The sequence below is a fragment of the Amblyraja radiata genome, chromosome 39 (assembly GCF_010909765.2).
Source record: "Amblyraja radiata isolate CabotCenter1 chromosome 39, sAmbRad1.1.pri, whole genome shotgun sequence".
NCBI lineage: Eukaryota > Metazoa > Chordata > Chondrichthyes > Rajiformes > Rajidae > Amblyraja > Amblyraja radiata.
This window is the reverse complement of record NC_045994.1, coordinates 1493819-1515684: the sequence shown is the minus strand read 5'-3', so window position 1 is coordinate 1515684 and position 21866 is coordinate 1493819. Positions and strand designations below refer to the sequence as shown.

The following is a 21866-nucleotide window of genomic DNA, read 5'->3' as shown; positions in this document are numbered from 1 at the left end:
ATGGGGTTTCCTCCACAGTACAACTGAAAACACTGGGGGGAAGTAGCAGGCTTGGAAGTCCCAAAGCTTAGATCCCAATCTCAAAATGTTGAGACAGAGGAAACTATACACAAATCTTAAGAAAAAAGATGCGGCTGTTGGGGATGCACTACTGACTTAGAATGGTACAGTGGCGCAGCTGGTAGAGTCACTGCCTCACAGTGCCACCGACCCAGGTTTAGTTCTGACCTCTGGTGCTGTCTGTGTGTCATTTGCAATTTCTCCCTCCAACTACTTGGATTTCCTCTGGTTGCTCCAGTTTTCTACTACATTTTAAAGACACACAGGGTTGGTAAGTTAGTCAGCCACTGTAAAGTACCTCTTGATTGTTCCGGGGTACAGGAGCTTCAGGTGAGGGAAAAAGAGGAGGGGGGGTTGTATTGTTGGGAGGATGTCACAGCAGTGATCAGGTGATCAGAGGTGACATTACGGACGGTTTGTGAGGCTATATGGTAGAGCTGTGGAACATGAAAGGGATGATCACCTAGTTGGAGGCGTACGATTAGGAAAAGGGGAGATGCAACAAGACCTGGGTGTCATGGTACTCCAGTCATTGAAAGTAGGCATGCAGGTGCAGCAGGCAGTGAAGAAAGCGAATGGTATGTTAGCATTCATAGCAAAAGGATTTGAGTATAGGAGCAGGGAGGTACTACTGCAGTTGTACAGGGTCTTGGTGAGACCACACCTGGAGTATTGCGTACAGTTTTGGTCTCCTAATCTGAGGAAAGACATTCTTGCCATAGAGGGAGTACAGAGAAGGTTCACCAAACTGATTCCTGGGATGTCAGGACTTTCATATGAAGAAAGACTGGATAGACTCGACTTGTACTCGTTGGAATTTAGAAGATTGAGGGGGGATCTTATAGAAACTTACAAAATTCTTAAGTGGTTGGACAGGCTAGATGCAGGAAGATTGTTCCCGATGTTGGGGAAGTCCAGAACAAGGGGTCACAGTTTAAGGATAAGGGGAAAATCTTTTAGGACAGAGATGAGAAAAACACTTTTCACACAGAGAGTGGTGAATCTCTGGAATTCTCTGCCACAGAAGGTAGTTGAGGCCAGTTCATTGGCTATATTTAAGAGGGAGTTAGATGTGGCCCTTGTGGCTAAAGGGATCAGGGGGTATGGAGAGAAGGCAGGTACAGGATACTGAGTTGGATGACTAGCCATGATCATATTGAATGGCAGGTTCGAAGGGCCGAATGGCCTACTCCTGCACCTATTTTCTATGTTTCCATGTACTACAAACCTCCGAATAGTCAACGGGATTTAGATGAACAAATGTGCCGGGAATATTTCAGACAGTTGCAGGTCAAATAAGGTTGTTGTGGTTGGGGATTTTAACTTTCCCAAAATAGACTGGGAAAATCATAGCGTGAAGGGTTTAGATGGGGTGCAATTCCTCAAAAGTGTTTAGGAGAGTTTTCTTCAGCAGTATGTGGAGGCCCCCACATGAGAGGGCAACACTGGATCTAGTATTGGGAAAATGGGAAGAGCAAGTTAATGAAGTGTGTGTGGAGGAGCCTTTTGGAACCAGTGACCACAGTTCGATGAGGTTTAAGATAGTAATGGATAGGGACGGAGAGGGTCCACGCATTAAAATGCTCAACTGGGGTAAGGCCAACTTTGAGGATATGAGCAGAGTTTTGTCAGAGCATTTCAGTACTCCAGTACCTGAAAATCAGTATTTTGCCGAGGAAATCAGTATTTTTACGCGGTGCCATTTGTCTGAATTTTTTTTAAATGTGCGGTCGTACCCATGTAAGAGTACAAAGAGTACAAGAATGCATAAAGGGCCTGTCCCACTTTCACGACCTAATTCACGACCTTTTTTACTCGTGGACATTTTTCACCATGCTAGAAAAAACGCCCCGACCTACTTGATGCCACGAGTACCTACGACTAGCATCAAGAGCTGCTACGACCTACCTATGACCTCGTGACGACCATGCTGTGAGTATGAGTCAAGGGCAAACTCAGCAGAGGTCGTGAAAGTGGGACAGGCCCTTAACTTGTTTATTGTATATTTGTAATACAGTTTATTGTGTATTATATGTCATAGTTGCTTTCTCGCATCTCTCTCTCTCTCTCTCTTCTCTCTCTCTCGCTGTGTTGGCTGCAGCCATCGTCTGCTTCAGTAAGGGAAGCTGGTCGGTGATTGGTCGCAATGCCCCTCGGAGACTGCGTCTGATTGGCAGCCGAGTGACCAGTGCATTATGTGATTGGACACAATGCCCTTGGAGACAGCGGCTGATTGGATGGGAGGAGACCGATTTGTTGATTGGATGGGAATTTTAAGGGAAGCTGGTCAGTGATTGGATGCAACCCTTTTAGAGACAGCAGTTGATTGGCCGCCAAATAATCGGTCAACAAAAAATTGACAAATAGGAAAACAAAACAAAAATCGGATTTCAGTTGCAGGTACAGCTGGAGGGATTTAACGCTCGGTACAATTACCGCATTAGAAGATCATCTGAGCATCATGAAATAATATCTCAAGAGCACGAGTCAAGTAGTGAAAGATAGCCGGGCGACGCTATGAACTTATATGAAGTTTAAAAATCGGATAAGTTTAAATCGTACAAAAGCTACAACCACAACATGATAAATAACACTAAATAAAACGGAAGCAAATAAAGGCAAACAGAAGAATTAACGTTGAAGGAGAGAGAGAAAACACACATAATCTTAATTTTTTAAAATTCATATAACATCCCTAAATGATGGGTACAAATTACTAAATAACGTAGGTGGACAAAAATGCTGGAGAAACTCAGCGGGTGAGGCAGCATCCAGCATTTTTGTCTCACCCGCGAGTTTCTCCAGCATTTTTGTCTACCTTCGATTGTTCCAATACAGTTCCTTCTTAAAAATAACGTGGGTGAATGTCTGTCCCTGCACACCAGGAAGAAGCCCATGCTCGCGGTCCGGAGCCCTTAATGACAGTGGGTTTTAAGAAATTCTCCCATTAATTTTATTCAAAGGAACGCGGCGTCATTAATACTTGGTCAAAACACAATTATATTTACTGAGGAAGGTAGATCGATGTATGGGTGACACATTGTATTACTATGTGTAAACTACTGGCTGTTAACAAGTGCTAACAGTGGTAGTTAACAAATCGTTTTCGTCTCATGGCCGGTGCAGCGGTGACTCGTTGTCACAATTATCCATGGTCGTCTTTTTTTTAAATCTGTATTTAACAACGCGAACTAGTATTTCCATATTCGTATCGTATTTCCATATGAAATACGGAAAATCCGTACTACTTGGCAGCTATGTATGAGAGAAGGTCTCGCTCAAGTTGACTGGAGCATGTTATTTGAGGGGAAAGGAACATCGACCAAGTGGGATGTTTTTAAAAGTACTGAGGAAAGCTGAGGATGTGTACGTCCCCGTTAGAGTGAAGGACAAAGCAGGCAAACGTAAGGAAGTTTGGCTGACGAGGGAAATTGAGTCATTCGTCAAAAACAAGAAGGTGCATGGGACAGGTATAGGCAGCTGGGATGCATCCATGGAGGAGTTTTGGGAACTAAGGAGTAAACTAAAAAAGGAAATCAGAAGGGCAAAAAAGGGCCAGGAGATAGCTCTGGTTGGTAGCATTAAGGACAATCGAAAAAGATTTTATAAATGCATAGGGGGGGAATGGGTAACTAGAGAGAGTGGGACCTCTCAGGAATCAAAGCGTTCACCTCTGTGCGGAACCACAGGGGATGGGCAAGGTTCTAAATTAGTATTTCTCCTCTGTATTTACCGAGGAGAAAGACAGTAGGACGGAGGAAATTGGACCAGTCACTGGAAGTGTCGTGAGCAGTCAGGGTTACTGTCGAAGAAGTACTGAAGGTACTGTCGTGTTTGAAGGTAGACAAATCTCTAGGGCTTGATCAGATATAACCATATAACCATATAACATATAATATGGTTAGGAGATATATCCGAGGACATGGCAGGAAACTAGAGAGGTAATTGCGGGAGCCTTGGATGAAAATTATAAGTCGTCCTTAAATACAGGAGAGGTGCCGGAAGACTGGAGGGTGGCAAATGTTGTGCCTCTATTCAAGATGGGCTGCAGGGAAAATGCTGGGAACTATAGGCCGGTGAGCTTAACATCTATAGTTGGTAGGTTACTGGAGAGTATTCTGAGGGATAGGTTATACAAGTTTTGTTCGTGGGAGGTCGTGTCCCTCAAATCTGATTGATTTTTTTGAAGATGTGACCAAAAAGGTTGATGAGGGCAGAGCTGTAGATGTTGTGTAAAGAGACGCAGTAAGGCATTCGACAAGTTGGATAGCATGAGACCGAAGGGGAGATAGCTGAATGGAAAGCAAATTGGCTCCATGGAAGGAAGCAGAGGGTGATGGTGGAAGGTTGCTTCCCGGACTGGAGTCCTGTAACTAGTGTGTGCCTCAGGGTTTGGTGTTGGGCCCGTTACTGTTTGTCATCTATATCAATGATTTGGGTGAGAACATATAGGGCAAGATTAGCAAGTTTGCTAATGATACAAAAGTTAGTGGTTTTGCAGATAGTGAAGATGATTGTGAAAGATTGCAGCAGGATTTTGATCGATTGGCCAGGTGGGCAGAGATTTGGTTGATGGAATTTTATACAGAGAAATGTGAAGTGTTGCATTTTGAGACGTCGAACAAGGGCAGGACCTAGGCAGTAAATGGTAGGCCTCTGGGTAGTGTTGTAGAGCAGAGGGATTTAGGAGTATAAGTGCATGTTTCTTGGCCTTCATCTGTCAGAGTATAAGTTGCAGTTGTATAAGACGTTGGTGAGATTGCATTTAGAATATTGTGTTCAGGTCTGCTATGGGAAAGATATTGTCAAGCTTGAAAGGGTTCAGAAAAGATTTACAAGGATGTTGCCAGGACTAGAGGGTGTGAGCTACAGGGGGAAATTGAGTAGGTCGGGACTCTATTCCATGACAATAGACAATACACAATAGACAATAGGTGCAGGAGTAGGCCATTCGGCCCTTCGAGCCAGCACCGCCATTCAATGTGATCATGGCTGAACAGTATCCCGTTCCTGCCTTCTCCCCATATCCCCTGACTCCGCTATTTTTAAGAGCCCTATCTAGCTCTCTCTTTAAAGCATCCCGAGAACCTGCCTCCACCGCCCTCTGAGGCAGAGAATTCCACAGACTCACCACTCTCTGTGAGAAAAAGTGTTTCCTCGTCTCCGTTCCAAATGGCTTACTCCTTATTCTTAAACTGTGGCCCCTGGTTCTGGACTCCCCCAACATCAGGAACATGTTTCCTGCCTCTTAACAATCTTATATTGTTATATTGTTATATTGTTAAATTGTTATATGGTTATATATGTTTCAATGAGATCACCTCTCATCCTTCTAAACTACAGAGTGTGCAAGCCCAGCTGCGTAGGAGGGCTTGGAGCGTAGGAGGATTAGGGAAGATCTTTCGAGGTACACAAAATCATGAGACGAATAGATCAGATAGATGCAGAGTCTTTTGCCCAGAGTAGGGGGATCAAGGACCAGAGGACATAGGTTCAAGGTGAAGTGGAAAAGATTTAATAAGAATCCAATGGGTGACTTTTTCACACAAAGGGTGGTGGGTGTATGGAACGAGCTGCCAGAGGAGATATTTGAGACTGGGACTATCCCATCGTTTAAGAAACAGTTAGACAGGTACATGGATAGGAGAAGGTTTGGAGGGATATGGACCAAGCGTAGGCAATTGGGACTAGGGTAGCTGAGACATTGTTGGCCGGTGTGGGCGAGTTGGGCCAAAGGGCCTGTTTCCACACTGTATCATTCTATGACTATGAGTCGGAGGATGTAGCAGGGCTCTCGCTTAACTTTTTTTCCCTGTTGCCAGCCGGGCAACCTTGACAGCTTTTTAGGTTGCCAAATGACAGTTTAGGTGGTCATTTAAGACGGTTTGCATGAAGCATGTGATAATGTGCTTGGATGAAGTGCGTAGTTGCCAGTTGGAATTATGCTCAATGAAGCATTCACATATTATGTTCAAGAAGGAACTGCAGATGCTGGAAAATCGAAGGTAGACAAAAGTGCTGGAGAAACTCAGCAGGTGCAGCAGCATCTATGGAGCAAAGGAAATAGGCAACATTTCAGGCCGAACCCCATCAGTCTGAAGAAGGGTTTCGGCCCGAAACTTTGCCCATTTCCTTCGCTCCATAGATGCTGCCGCATCCGCTGAGTTTCTCCAGCACTTCTATCTACATTCACATATTATTTCTGCATAAAGTCACAAACGAAACATATTCACCAATCAAGACATTATATATACCGCAATGACATGCAGCAAAATTATAATTCAATATCTCAACTCTTTTTACATATTGCAATTGATGCAAGCATGTTTTCTGTGAAGGACCAAAAATTACCATAATATGGCCATAGCATGGGTCGTTATTGCTATTGGCACAGAAACACTCTCGCTTCCCACATAATTTATCCACAACAAAATATACAGGTTGCAAGGAAATTTCTAAAGGCATTTTATGATAATAGTTGTTAAAACCGACTACCCATCTGACATTACACTAACTGACAAGAGATGGCCAAAGGACATAACTGCAACAAATGTTCTTTTGGTAATATGTTTAAAGGTGTCAAAACAAATAATAACATTGGGAATTAAAACACGTTTGATTCCATTCCGTTATGAAACATAGTCAATGTTCGCTCTGAAGACCATGAAGCACAATAGGGTCAGGGTGTGTGTGAATCAGTGTGGGGTAGATAGATGGCGGGGGAGGGGGGGGGGAATGGGGGGGATCAGTACAGGATGAATGGGGGTAGACAAAAATGCTGGAGAAATTCAGCAGGTGAGGCAGCATCTATGGAGCTAAGGAAATATGCAACGTTTCGGGTCGAGACCCTTCTTCAAACTGTTCCTCCCATTCTTCTTGAATGGGGGGGATCAGTACAGGATAGATTGGGGGGGGGTCAGCACAGGATGAATTGGGGGGGGGTCAGGACTGTGGATCAGAGGGTCTGTGCAGGATGAATGGGTAATCACTACAGGATGAATGAGGGGATCAGTACAGGATGAAGGAGGGGATCAGTATAGGATGAATGGGAGATCAGTACAGGATGAAGGAGGGGATCAGTACAGGATGCATGAGGGGATCAGTGCAGGATGCATGAGGGGATCAGTGCAGGATGCATGAGGGGATCAGTGCAGGATGCATGAGGGATCAGTACAGGATGGATGGGGGATCACTACAGGATGGATGGGGGGATTGGTGCAAGGTAAATGGAGGGTGGGTCAGTACGGATGAATGGGCGGATCAGTGCAGTATGAATCGGGGGAGAAGTGCAGGATGGATGGGAAGGGGGATCAGTACAGGATGAATTGGGGGACCAGTGCAGGATAGATGGGGGGGGGGGGGGGGGGGGGGGGTGGCAGGAGAATCAATGAGAGTTGGGTAGGGTGATGAATAGATGGGGGGGGGGGGGGGTAGAGGAGGTGGGGAGGAAGGAAAGTCAGCGCTCCTGGGACAACATCGCCCCGCTGCCTTGGCCGTCCCTGTCCAACGCCAAAGTGCCGCCGCCTCCATGCCACCGCCTCCCTCCTCCGCCAACCGACAGGAAGGTGCGGGGCCGAGCGGTGCAGCTCAAAGATCCTCTAGCTATAGGATCTGTCGTGCAGCTGCTTCAGACGGCAGAAGGAGGCCTCCGCCTCCCCCTCCTCCTCCCTCTCCTCCCGGCCTCGGCGTGCGGGAGGGGTTGTGAAAGCACCGTTGGCGGATTTGCGGCCGCTATCAAAGATCTTATATAGCTCCGCTATAAGATCTTTGGCCGCTATCGCCCTGATAACCGCCACTGCTTGCAAATCCGCCAACGGAGCTCCCACAACCCCTCCCGCACGCCGAGGCCGGGAGGAGGGAGAGAGGGAGGTTCCTTCCGCCGGGCGGGGTGCGGGAGAAGGATGCGGTGTAGCCGCTATCGCGGCCGCTGTTGCCGCTGTTCGGAGCCCGTCATTCGCTTCGACCCTTCGCCACCACGCACCCAGTTTTTTGTGTCTATCGGTATAAACCAGTATTTGATTGCCAAGACCGGCAAAATGAGTCGGCATTTAGGTTGCCCGGCTGCACTTTGAATGGTCAATGGCACCCGGGCAACCTCTAATTTCGAGCCCTGATGTAGGTGAGGTACTAAACGTGTACTTTGCATCTGTGTTCACCAAGGAGAAGAACTTGAAGATCAGTGTCGAGAATACAAATATGCTACAGTATTTTGAGATCGAGAAGGAGGTGGTGCTGAGGTTCTTGAAGAACATTAAGGTGGATGTCCCCTGGGCCTGAGGGAATCTATCCCAGGTTATTGAGGGAGGCAAGAGAGAAGCTTGCAGGGACCTGGATGAGGATCTTTGTTTCTTCTCTAGCCAAAGGTAAGATCCTGGATGGCTGGAGTGGCCAATGTGGTTCTTTTGTTTAAGAAAAGAAGACGAGAGAATCCAGAGAACTATAGGCCAGTCAGTGGCAGGGAAACTACTGGAGAGAATTCTTACAGATAAGATTTACTCCAATTTGGAAGAGAATGGGCTAATTAGGGATAGCCAGAGTGGTTTTGTATGTGGCAGGTCATGTGTCTGATTAACCTCATTGGGTTTTTTGATGTGGAGGCGAAGGAGATTGATGAAGGTATATACATCAATTTTAGTAAAGATTTTGATAAGGTCTCTCATAATTATAGGCTAATCCATAAGATTAAGATGTACAGGATTCACAATAATTTGGTCGTATGGTTTTGGAACTGGCTTAATCATATAAAACAGAAGCAGAAGGTAGATATTCTGGCTGGAGTTCCGCAGGGATTTGTGCAGGGATCGCTGCTGTTTGTGATATATATATATAAATGCCATAGACATAAATAGAGATGGGTTGAAGAGTAAATTTGATGACGATACCAAAATTGGGAGTTGCAGACTCAGTAATGAAAGCTGTCAGAAGATACAGCGGGATATAGATCAACTGCAGAAATGGGCGGAGAAATGGTAGATGGAGTTTAATCCAAGCAAGTGTGAAGTGATGCACTATGGACATTTGAATGTAAGGAGAGAATATACAGTTAAGGCAAGAACCTTAACAGTTCTGATGTACAGAGGGATCTTGGAGGTCAAGTTCATAGCTTGCTAAAGGTGGCAGCAAAATTAGATAGGGTGGTGGCAATTAGATAGGAAGGCAAGCTTGCCTTCATTGCTAGGCCGCATTTGAAACATTGTGTGAAGTTCTGGTCGCCTCATTACAGGAAAGATGTGGAGGCTTTGGAGACGGTGCAGAGGAGGTTTACCAGATAGATCAGTCTGAAGCAGGATTCTAACCTAAAACGTCACCTATCCATGATCTCCAGATATGTTGCCTGACCCGCTGAGTTATTCCAGGACCTTGTGTCTTTTGGATAAACCAGCATCTGCAGTTCCTTGTTTCAAAACTAATATCTGCCTACACATGATCCATACCCCCCCATTCCCTGTATATCATGTGCCCATCTAAAAGCCTCTTAAATGTCACTATTGTATCTGTCTTGACCACTACCCCTGGCAGCGCATTCCAGGTGGACACCACCCTCTGTACAAAATAAACTTGCCCCCACATTTCATTTGAACCTTGCCCCTCTCCGCTTAAAGCTATTCCCCTACTTATAAATGGTAGTCTAAACATAATCACAGAGCAATACAGAATGCTGCCTGGTTTATGAATTATCTTTCATAATGTTATATGCTTCTATCAGTTCTCCCCTCAACATCCAATGTTCTAGAGAACCTCTTCCAACCGGTAATACCTTTCTTTATTGGTAATGTTCAACATCTCATTGGTGATACCCTCTAAACCAGGCAGCATTCTGTGTCGCTCTGTGACTATGTTTTGACTACAATTTATAAATAGAATAGTATACAAAATGAAAGATGCATGATTAAATCAGCAAAAAACTGCTTAAACTTAAGCATAGATTATTATGCCAAATTTGCTTACTTTAGAACAGATGTTAACACTATTGAAAAGATGTAGAACAAACCCCTTATATAAATTACCCATAAATGCAAAGATAAAGAAGCCCAGCCCCTTTCACTGGAACAAGGTTACAGTTGCATAAAAGCAGAAATAAACTCTCTTGACTTGACTTGAAATGGCCAGAAGCACTCAACATTTCAGGCTAGTGGAGATAAACAGTATTAATATATCAGGTTGGTGACACATCATCAGAAATGAGATGCTGGGTCTGTTCTATGACCTCGCCTCAAACCAGTATTGGTGACGGGGGTTCCAAACTGAGGGAACCACATGGGCCAAAATCAGTCAAAATCACTGTTTTTATGCCAAACTGATAATGGAAGGTTATAAATAACTGATAGCTGGAAGAACCAAGGAGAGGTTAGCTTCTATTTACTTGCCAAGGAGATTTAAACAATGAATGTCCTGGCCAAAAGCAGTGATTCAGAAAAGCCTTTTAAAAAGGACATGGATAAACACTAAAACTGTTCTCGGAGGAAAGAATAAGTGAAGAGAGGGCTGGATAATGCAGAGTTGAGGCAGTAACAGGTTGGTTCACTGCAACAAGTTGATGCTGATACAATTTCCAAATGAGCAAATCTTTTTTTTTCCCTTATAATTTTATTTCTTCTCCACTCATTATTTCACCCATTCTCAATGGAAGACATACCCTCCACTTCCATTCTGGAAGGTAAAATAAGGCAGGAGCATTGTTCCATGGCGACCAGCAACGGACCCCGATGGGACCAACAGTTCCCATTGGTGTCGAGTGTCTCAAGCAGTGCCCCCTCTCATATTCTGACCTTCAGCGTAACATTCCCTCAGTGTCAACCAGGATTATATGCTGAAAGGTCTGGAGCCGCACCCGAGCTCAGTGTAGTCTCCAAGAGTGCGGTTCACTGAAGCACAGCCGACACTGTACTCAAATGTCTTTCTGCCTTTGATAATGCATCACCTCACACTTCAAATTATGTTTGTATTGCTCTGCCCCTATCACCAACCATCCCAGTCACAAAAACGTCACCTATTCCCGCTGAGTTACTCCAGCATTTTGTGTCTATCACCAACTCAGAAGTATCATTGTGTAGCCTGGTCTACTTCACCCACAATCAACAGCTCCACCAGTTTCTGTGTACTGTAAACTCACTAATCATAACTCCCAAATTCACCTCCAGATTACCAATGTATATGACAAACAACAGAGGTCACGGTACTGATCTGTGATAAACCACTGGGCACAGGCTCCCAATCACAAAAGCAATCCTCCATCATCACTCTGCCTCCTATTATCAACCAATTTGTACCTAGTTTCTTTCTCAAATGCCTTTCTCTATTGACCATATTAATATAACGACCTATCCATGCTGACTATATTAATTGCAGTCTTCATCAATACACTTTATCCCTTTGAAAATGTCAATCAAATTGGCCCAACAGGATCCCCCATTAAAGCCATGCTGACTTTCTCAGTTTCTCTCCAGTAACATTCCGACTGATAACCGACATTCACAGGCCTGCCATTACCCTGAAGAATATGTCTGAGGCTTACTCAGAGAGTGGTAGCTGTGTGGAATGAGCTTCCAATGAAGGTGGTGGAGGCAGGTTCGTTTTTATCATTTAAAAATAAATTGGATAGTTATATGGATGGGAAAGGAATGGAGGGTTATGGTCTGAGCGCAGGTATATGGGACTAGGGGAGATTATGTGTTCGGCACGGACTAGAAGGGTCGAGATGGCCTGTTTCCGTGCTGTAATTGTTATATGGTTATTATATGGTTATAAACAAACAGCCGGAGGAATTCAGCAGGTCGAGCAACATCTGTGGAGGCAAAGAGAATTTTGGGTCGAGACCCTGCATCAGTTTCCTTCTATGACAGGAGTTTAGCGAGTTAGACAATAGACAATAGGTGCAGGAGTAGGCCATTCGGCCCTTCGAGCCAGCACCGCCATTCAATGTGATCATCCACAATCAGTACCCCATTCCTGCCTTCTCACCATATCCCCTGACTCCGCTATCTTTAAGAGCCCTATCTAGCTCTCTCTTGAAAGTATCCAGAGAACCGGCCTCCACCGCTCTCTGAGGCAAAGAATTCCACAGACTCTCTGTGAGAAAAAGTGTTTCCTCGTCTCCATTCTAAATAGCTTACCCTTATTCGTAAACTGTGGCCCCTGGTTCTGGACTCCTCCAACATCGGAAACATGTTTCCTGCCTCTATCATGTCCAAACCCTTAATAATCTTACGTTTCAATAAGATTCCCTCTCATCCTCCTAAACTCCAGAGTATACAAGCCCAGCCGCACCATTCTCTCAGCATATGACAGTCCTGCCATCCCGGGAATTAACCTTGTAAACCTACGCTGCACTCCCTCAATAGCAAGAATGTCCTTTCTCACTCTGTGCTCTGCAGTCATCCTGCTGCCCTTTCTGAATAAAGGTCCCACATTTGCTGAGCTTCAGTCATCTAGCATCCTCCAGTCACCCGCTTAAAAATCTGTCATAGCCCGAGCAATCTTATCCCTTGTCGTTGTCTGGCATCCATATTCGAGTCAACTGAGGCATCTAATAACTTCCCCATTTTAACAATAACATGTTTGACAATTTCACAGCCCCTTCCCAGAATTCTCAAACTACAATGTCCTTCTCTTGTCAACTATATATACTAAAGACCTAATCTTCATCCCTTTTGGTTCCAATATTTTTACCAGTTACCCTCTTGCCCATGAAATACTTAGAATATATATTGATATTTTCCTTAACCTCGTCCACCTGTGATATTTCCCGCCCTGTCTGTGCTCCAAATTTAATTTTTTTTAACGTGACCCTCCCCACCCCCACTCATGTCAGGCCTGCCTGTTTTCAGTTCTCTACACAGCCATAGGATTCCCCTGTTTACCCAACCCTCAACATCCTTGACATCCAGGATTCCTGCTTGGACTTGCTTTCACATTTACAGAGCAACATTATCCCTGAACTATTCTAGTTTTAAAAGATCCTCACTTGTCAGATGTAGACATACTTCAAGGTGACAGCTCCCACTCTACTTTTACCTGGTCATATTTTCTGATACTGATCCATGTTCTCCAGAGATGCTGCCTGACCCGCTGAGTTACTCCAGAACATCGTGTCCTTTCTTATAATTTTAGGTAAATCTCAAGATAGACACAAAAAGATGGAGTAACTCAGCGAGTCAGACATAATTTCTGGAGAAAAGGAATAGGTGAAGTTTTGGATCAAGACGCTTCTTCAGACTAACAAAATACGCCTTCAGGTCCTATCCATTCTTATTAAATCAGGACATAACTTCCTTGTCTCAGTTTCAGTTTATGTAATCTAGGATCTGACATCCTGACACACTGGAGAAGAATCCCTTGTCCCTTGAAGTTACACACCATCTCCATCAGCAGATGTGGGAGTAATTGGTTATGATAGCCCTTGAACCAAGTGAAGACATCCATTATAGGCCAGTATAGTGGAGTAACGATGGGGGAGCCGCACGGAGGGACTGTCCCTCATCCACACACTTGGAAAGTCTTGGATAGAGTGGATGTGGAGAGGATGTTTCCGCTAGTGGGAGAGTCCAGGGCCAGAGGTAGCCTCCGAATTAAAGAACGTTCCTTTATGAAGATGAGGAGGAATTTATTTAGTCAGATAGTAGTGAATCTGTGGAATTATTTGCCACAGAAGGCTGTGGACGCCGTCAGTGGATATTTTTAAGGCAGAGATGCTTGATTAGTACGTGTGTCGGGGGTTATGTGGAGAAGGCAGGAGAATGGGGTTAGGGGGGAGAGATAGATATGTCAATAGCGGAGTAAACTTAAAGGGCCGAATGGCCTAATTCTGCTGCTAGTACTTATGAAGATATGAAGGCTGCCCGGCCTACCTCAAACACTTTGAGCAGGGTTTTCATGTAGAGCTTGCGGATGCCGAAGGACACGCCGAAGATGGCAGGCACGATGATGAAGACGAGCAGCAGCGTGATCCAGACGGTGAACGAGATGCCCAGTAGGATGCACACCAGGTTGTCGAAGGGCAGCAGCAAGCTGCCCATGCTTGCGGGCCCCTTCCTCACCCGGACCCTCGTGTCCGGCCTCGTCTCCGCTCCGGCCCGGCTACCGCGGCCTCCTCCTCCTCCTCCTCTCACTGCCCCGGCCCAGTCCGGCCCGGCCCGCCCGCGGTGTCTGTCTGTCTGTCCCCTCCCCCCGGCCCAGTCCGGCCCGGCCCGCGTCCCCGCCTGCGCGCCCCCGCCACCGTCACCGTCACCGCCACAGCGAGCGAGCGAGCGAGAGCGCGCGCGTGCGTCACAGACCCACCGGTCACCCGGCGGCGCGCGCACGTGCGGGTGGCCAGGCGCGCTCCCGGCGCGGGGAAATGCGCATGCCCAAGCGGGCGCCCCCCTGCGGCCTGGCCGCGCACTCGCAGCACCGAGAAGCGAGAGAGAGAAAAAAGAAAATCTGCAAAACACGCAGATGCTGCAAACCCGAGTTAAAATAGAAGATAAACTGGGACTGGGAGTCTGATGAAGCGTCACCCATTCCTTCTCTCCAGTGATGCCACCTGTTGTCTATTGTCCCGCTGAGTTACTCCAGCTTTGGTGTAAACCAGCATCTGCAGTTCCTTCCTGCTTAAAATAAAAGATGCTCGACGGCAGGCAGCATCTGTGGTGAGCGATTGGCAGCATTTTCAGAAGCTCTAAGAGCAGAATTAGACCATTTAGCTCATCAAGTCTACTCCGCCCACCATTGAATCATGGCTGATCTATCTCTCCCTCCTAACCCCATTCTCCTGCCCTGCTCCCATAACCCCTGTACAAATCAAGAACCTGTCAATCTACACTTTATAAATATTCATTGATTTGGCCTCCTTCGCTGTCTGTTGCAATGAATTCCACAAATTCACCACTCTCTCACCAGGCCACGGCTGTGAACTGGGAACGTGGTCTCCATGCCTCCCAGATTGCTGCGTAGAAGCCTGGGTCAGCGAAGCGGCCGACGGAGCCTGTGGCTGGGGCCCGGGTCGACACCGCAGAGGCGTGGTTGGGCAGCGGCAGCAGCGAAGCCTCGCGGGTCGACCTGCGGTCAAGGAGAGCATGGGGGACCACCGTGTGGGGGAAGGAAGAACAATAGAGGACCCAGCCTGGGGGGGGCTGCCCTGAGGGAGGTGGGGGGAGGGGGGGGGGGGAGAACAATGGATACCTGGCGTGGGGGAACAAAAGGGGTAGCCGGCTATTTGTATACATTGGGTACGCAAGCAAAGAATTTCACTGTGCCTAAAAACAAGCAACATGCAATTGTCCAAGGAATGTCTCTTCTGCCAATCACCGTTGCAGCACGGAACCTGGAGAAGGATAGATGCAAAATGCTGGAGTAACTCAGCAGGAAAAGGATAGTCCAGGTCGGAATTTATTGCAGTGCTTGGATCACGGAGCATGTGGTGAGGTGGAACACCAGGGAGTGCTGGGATTCACCACTGAGTTCCAAAGGGAACCAGTGAAAGACTGCCGCACAAATACCACCCAAAAGTGGAAGGCAACAACTGTTTCCTTAGAAAGACACAAAACGCTGGAGTAACTCAGCTGGAGAGAAGGAATGGGTGACATTTCGGGTCGAGATCCTTCCTTTATCGTGTTACTTTTTTGCATATCTTTCATTTATTTGTTCTATGTCTTTCTACATTATGGCCGATGCCTCTCGTTTTCATTTCCTCGACTAGTCTGAAAAAGGGTCTCAGCCCAAAATGCCACTATTCCTTCTCTCCAGAGATGCTGAGTTACGTCAGCACTTTGTGTCTTATCTTGTCACTAGTAACAGACAACGTCTCAGTGACATGTTAGCTTCAGCAGATGCTGCTCATTGCCATTGTCAGGTGTTAATGTGAACATTGGGCAATGGCAGGGTGTCAGCTCATCTACAATGTCAACCTTCACTCTACTGGCCAAGACCACTATGTTTTGGGACAGCGTCAGAGTCATACAGCAAGAAAATTAGGCCCCTCGGCCAAACTTGTCCATGCCAAATAAGATGCCCCATCTAAGCCAGTCCCATGTTTAATCCATATACCTCTAAACCTTTGCTGTCAGTGTATCTATCCAAATATTTTTAAAATGTTGTTATTGTACCTGCCTCAACCAGTTCCTCTGGCAGATTGTTCCATACACCCTGTGTGGAAAAGTTGCCTCAGGTTCAGATTAAATCTTTCCCCTTTTATCTTAAGTATACCCTCTAGTTCTCGATTCCCCTACCCTGGGTAAAACTCTGCATTCACCCTATCTATTCCCTTCACGATTTCACTACAAGATCACCCCTCAGCCTCCAGTGCTCCAAGGAATCAAGTTCAAGCCTGCCGAACTTCTTCCTATAGTTGAATTGAATTGAATCCTTTATTTGTCATTCAGACCTTTCGGTCTGAACGAAATGCTGTTGCCCACGAGTCCTAGCAACATCCTTGTTAATCTCTAGTACCATCACTGACCATCAACATCGGCTCTCTGCCCTCCCGAGCCTCCAACCTCATTGTTCCCCTGCCCCCCACAGCCCGATTTTACCTTCTCCCCAAAATCCACAAACTTGACTGTCCTGGTAGACCCATTGTCTCTGTCTGTTCGTGCCCTACCAAACACATTTCCACATACCTTGACTCCATCCTATCCTCCTGGTTAAATTTCTCCCTACCTATGTTCAAGACACCTCAGACACTCTCCATCATTTTCAGGCATTCCATTCTCTAGGCCCCCATCCCCTCATCTTCATCATGGACGTCCAGTCACTCTACACCTCCATCCCCCACCAGGAGGGTCTCAAAGCCCTCCAGTTCTTCCTCGACCGGAGAACCAACCAATCCCCATCTACAGATACTCTCCTCCGCCCTGGTCCTCACTCTTAATAACTTTTCGTTTGACTACTCCCATTTCTTCCAAATACAAGGCATAGCTGTGGGCACGTGCATGGGCCCCAGCTATTCCTGCCTCTTTGTAGGGTACATCGAACAATCCTTGTTCGAGACGTACCAGGGCCCCATCCCCGACCTCTGCTACATCGACGATTGCATTGATGCTACCTCCTGCACCCACACACAACTCACTGACTTCACTTCACCACTAACTTCCACCCAGCACTCAAATACACCTGGACCATTTCCGACACTTCCCTACCTTTTCTTGACCTCACTATCTCCATCGCAGGTGATAGACTTCTGACCGACATCCACTATAAACCCACAGACTCCCATGGCTATCTAGACTACCCTTCTTCCCACCCTGCTTCCTGTTAGGACTCCATCCCCCTACTCCCAATTCCTCCGTCTACACCGCATCTGCTCCAGGATGAGGTGTTCCACACCAGGGCATCGGAGATGTCCTCATTCTTCAGGGAACGGGGGTTCCCTCCCCTACTGTGCTCTCATCTTTAGGGTCTCTTTAATACCCTGTAACACTGCTCTCACTCCCCATCCCCCCCATTGGTAACAAGGGCAGAGTCCCCCTAGTCCTCACCTTTCACCCCACTAGCCGTCACATACAACAAATAGTCCTCCGTCAGTTTCGCCACCTCCAACGTGACCCCACCACTCGCCACATCTTCCCAAATCCTCCCGTCTGCTTTCCACAAAGACCACTCCCTCCGTAACTCGCTGGTCAATTCTTCCCTTCCCACCCGCACCATCTCCTGCCGGGCACTTTCCCTTGCAACCGCAGGAGATGCTACACTTGTCGCTTTACCTCCCCCCTCGACTCCATTCAAGGACCCAAGCAGTCATTCCAGGTGCGACAGAGGTTCACCTGCACCTCTTCCAACCACATCTATTGCATCCGCTGCTCTAGATGTCAGCTGATCTACATCGGTGAGACCAAGCGTAGGCTTGGCGATCGTTTCGCCGAACACCTCCGCTCGGTCCGCAATAACCAACCTGATCTCCCGGTGGCTCAGCACTTCAACTCCCCCTCCCATTCCGAATCCGACCTTTCTGTCCTGGGCCTCCTCCATGGTTAGAGTGAGGATCACTGGAAATTGGAGGAGCAGCACCTCATATTCTGCTTGGGCAGTCTGCATCCTAGATAACAATCAGCACGGGAGCACCTCAAGGCTGCGTGCTCAGCCCTCTGCTGTACTCACTCTATACCCGTGACTGCGTAGCGAACCACAGTGCGAACTCCATCATCAAGTTCGCTGACGACACCACTATTGTGAGGCGTATCACTGATGGGGATGAGTCAGAATATAGAAGAGAGATCGAGCAACTGTCCATATGGTGCCAGCGCAATAACCTGGCCCTCAACACCAGCAAAACCAAGGAACTGATTGTGGACTTTGGAAGGAGTAGGAGGTCGATGGTTGAAAGGGTCAAGAACTTCAAATTCCTGGGCGTGCACATCTCTGAAGATCTTTCCTGGTCCGAGAACACTAACGCAATTATCAAAAAAGCTCATCAGCGCCTCTACTTCCTGAGAAGATTACAGAGAGTCGGATTGTCAAGGAAGACTCTCTCTAACTTGGGACGACAGATGGCACAATGGGCTAAGTGTTCAGCTGGCAACCGGAAGGTAGCCGGTTCGAATCCCGCTTGGAGTGCATACTGTCGTTGTGTCCTTGGGCAAGACACTTCACCCACCTTTGCCTGTGTGTGAATGTGTGTGAGTAATTGGTGGTGGTCGGAGGGGCCGTAGGCGCAGATTGGCAGCCACGCTTCCGTCAGTCTGCCCCAGGGCAGCTGTGGCTACAGAAGTAGCTTACCACCACTGAATGTGACTGAGGAGTGGATGAATAATGCGATGTAAAGCGCCTTGAGTATTAGAAAGGCGCTATATAAATCCCATCCATTATTATTATTATTAACTTCTACAGGTGCACAGTCGAGAGCATACTGACCGGTTGCATCGTGGCTTGGTTTGGCAATTTGAGCGCCCTGGAGAGGAAAAGACTACAAAAAGTAGTAAACACTGCCCAGTCCATCATCGGCTCTGACCTTCCTTCCATCGAGAGGATTTATCGCAGTCGCTGCCTCAAAAAGGCTGGCAGTATCATCAAAGACCCACACCATCCTGGCCACACACTCATCTCCCTGCTACCTTCAGGTAGAAGGTACAGGAGCCTGAAGACTGCAACAACCAGGTTCAGGAATAGCTACTTCCCCACAGCCATCAGGCTATTAAACCTGGCTCTGACAAAACTCTGATTATTAATAACCACTTTCTGTTATTTGCACTTTACCAGTTTATTTATTCATGTGTGTATATATTTATATCATGGTATATGGACACATTTATCTGTTTTGTAGTAAATGCCTACTATTTTCTGTGTGCTTAAGCAAAGCAAGAATTTAATTGTCCTATACAGGGACACATGACAATCAACTCACTTCAACGTGATAAACATTGACTTCTCCAATTTCCGGTAGCCCTTACTGTCTCCTCCCCTTCTCAGCTCTCCCTCAGCCCTCTGGCTCCTCCTCTTCCTTTCTTCTTCCCGCCTCCCCCACCCTACATCAGTCTGAAGAAGGATTTCGGCCTGAAACGTCGCCCATTTCCTTCGCGCCATAGATGCTGCCGCACCCGCTGAGTTTCTCCAGCAATTTTGTCTACCTTCCTTGTTAATCTTCTCTGCTCTCTTTCCATCTTCTCTGCTCTCTTTCCAGCTTAATGGCTATGCTCCAATGGCAGGGTGACCAAAACTGAACAATACTCCAAGTGCAGCGTCACCGATGTCTTGTACTACTGTAACATAATGGCCAGCTTATAGGACGGATGAAGGCCAGTGTGCTGGAAGCCGCCTTCACCACAATGTGTCCATGATGCCACTTACAGGGACAGTGGCCTTGTGAGATCAGAACTGTTGAATTCCTTGAAACATTGACTTCTATCGGATGAGTGTTGCACACAAGTTCCTCCTTATGCAATGCTACTCTGTGAAGCCACGTGTACGTACAGCTTTAGTAAAACAAAGTACTGGAGGATAGACACAAAAAACTGAAGTAACTCAGCAGGTCAGGCAACATCTCTGGAGAAAAGAAATAGGTGATGTTTCGGGTCAAGGTTCTTTTTCAGATTGAGAGTCAGGGGAAAGGGAACCGAGAGACATAAAGAATAAAAGATATGCACTGGATACAAGTAGGACACGAGTACTGGAGGAACTCAGCGGGTCAGGCAACATCGGTGGAAGGAATGGACAGTTGACGTTTCGGGTCGGGAACCTTTTAACTCCAAACTTCAGTCCTACAAAGCTTAGTGAATCCTGTTGTGTTTAAAAGTAATTATTCCTCAAAGATTGGTGCCCCGGTCATATATTATCACCCATAATCTGTGGGAAATTAGAACTTAATACATTTAACAGCCCTACAAATAGTCAACTTCAGGAAATGAAACCACAAAGAAAATATTTATTTAACTCTATAAACTTTATTATGTACAATGTATCATTAATCTACAATAAATGCAAAAGTAACAAACTTAAGAACAGCCAAGCATCAACGGAGATACAAACTGAAAGTCGTACCCGGTTCACTGATCGACCCATGGACATGAACCATCCATTCACACTGAAACACATTCACAGCTAACTGACCGCAGTTCACAAATCACTGACTGCACCTTGGAACAAGAAGAGCATCTCACCCCGATCCCCGAGTGAACGCTTTCTGCAGGTGTCCACTGGATACGTCCTGCAGTGCACAAGTACACTGGGGATATCACGCTTCACCTACAGTGTCGGCTTAATTATCGGCTACTTTAAAAGAGTCACTTCCCCAAAACATCCTTCTGTGCCACCCACAATCCATGACCCAAGTGTGAACACAACACAACCCTACAGGATCGGCTGGGTCTGGTGGCCTTCTGCTTTGCCACACCTCACTTCAACCCCCGAATCCCACATACTCCACCTCCTCCACACTCCACCGCAGTGTGCCGGCTTTAGCAGAAGCACTCGGGGAAGTTTGAGCAAGAGAAACATCGTTCAACTCATCTGTTAAACATTTTCCCAATGTGCTGGTGGCTCAACAACCGGTGGTGAGAAACAGAGGCCAGCAAAAGGTCTTGAAATAAGACAGGAATGTGATCTCAAACCAAAGAAAATTGGCCATTGTTGCACATTATATCAATCCAATCGCAAAATGATGGCAGTTTTCAACGTGCCCCTTCTCTTCCTCAGCTACTGAGTCAGCCACTGATGGTGGAGTGTCATTCAGCAAGTGAGCAGACTCCCCCAGGTTCTCCCCCTCAGTGAGACCACCTGCAGTGTGGCCAAGCCCACAGTAACCCCACTGAGAGCCACATTCTGTATTCCCCAACCTGGGGCTGGGAAGGGGCAGCAGTAATGCCACTGGAAAAGATTTTAGCTTTCAGCCTCAAGTATTCTCCCCATGAATTAAATCTTCAACATGAAGAACTTCACGATCAAGTACAGAACCATCTTTGTTTAACAGCAACCCGGGGCCAAGTTAACAGTAGCCCGGCCAAGTAATACATTCTGACAGAACGAGATTCATTCCGAGGAGAACACCATTTCAATTGCAAGCTTCAATCCTCTGCAAAGGCACTCAGTAGCAGGAGGCACAGACAAATGCCTAACGCAGGTGCTTGCATTTCCAGTCCCATTCAATTCATAAAATAATTACTCCTACAATATCAATAATATTTTGTTTTATACATTGTGCATAGTTGATCAAGAGGTAATCTTGTTTGAGCATTTAGTCTGTGGCCTCAATGAAAATCAAAGCACTTAATAAAACTATTCCAGTGTTAAAAATGTGAGGAAAGCCTTGTCTCATGATTCAAACCCGCTGAACTGTGGCATGGGGGGGGGAGGAGTGCAGGTAAACCAGGAGGTTTAGCAGCTTTTCTCCTCAACCTGAA

The 21866-nt window shown here is 46.6% G+C and overlaps 2 protein-coding genes across 3 annotated transcripts in view; both read right to left on the bottom strand.

Moving 5' to 3' along the window:
• The window catches only part of gpat4 (glycerol-3-phosphate acyltransferase 4), a 110751-nt gene extending 96574 nt beyond the window's left edge, over window positions 1-14177 (bottom strand). Inside the window, exon 1 of one of the 2 annotated variants that reach the window (XM_033013888.1) lies at window positions 13908-14177. In XM_033013888.1, the coding sequence (XP_032869779.1) occupies window positions 13908-14075 (168 nt within the window). In that variant the 5' untranslated portion in view covers window positions 14076-14177. The remainder of the gene's footprint in view (window positions 1-13907) is intronic. The other variant, XM_033013889.1, reaches the window with a different exon arrangement.
• Window positions 14178-20391: 6214 nt separating this feature from the next.
• LOC116967268 (protein phosphatase 1 regulatory subunit 3C-like) overlaps window positions 20392-21866 on the bottom strand; it is a 6137-nt gene continuing 4662 nt past the window's right edge. Inside the window, exon 2 of the mRNA XM_033013749.1 lies at window positions 20392-21866. This exon is cut by the window's right edge and continues 1864 nt beyond it. The gene's annotated coding sequence lies outside the window, so the exon portion shown is untranslated.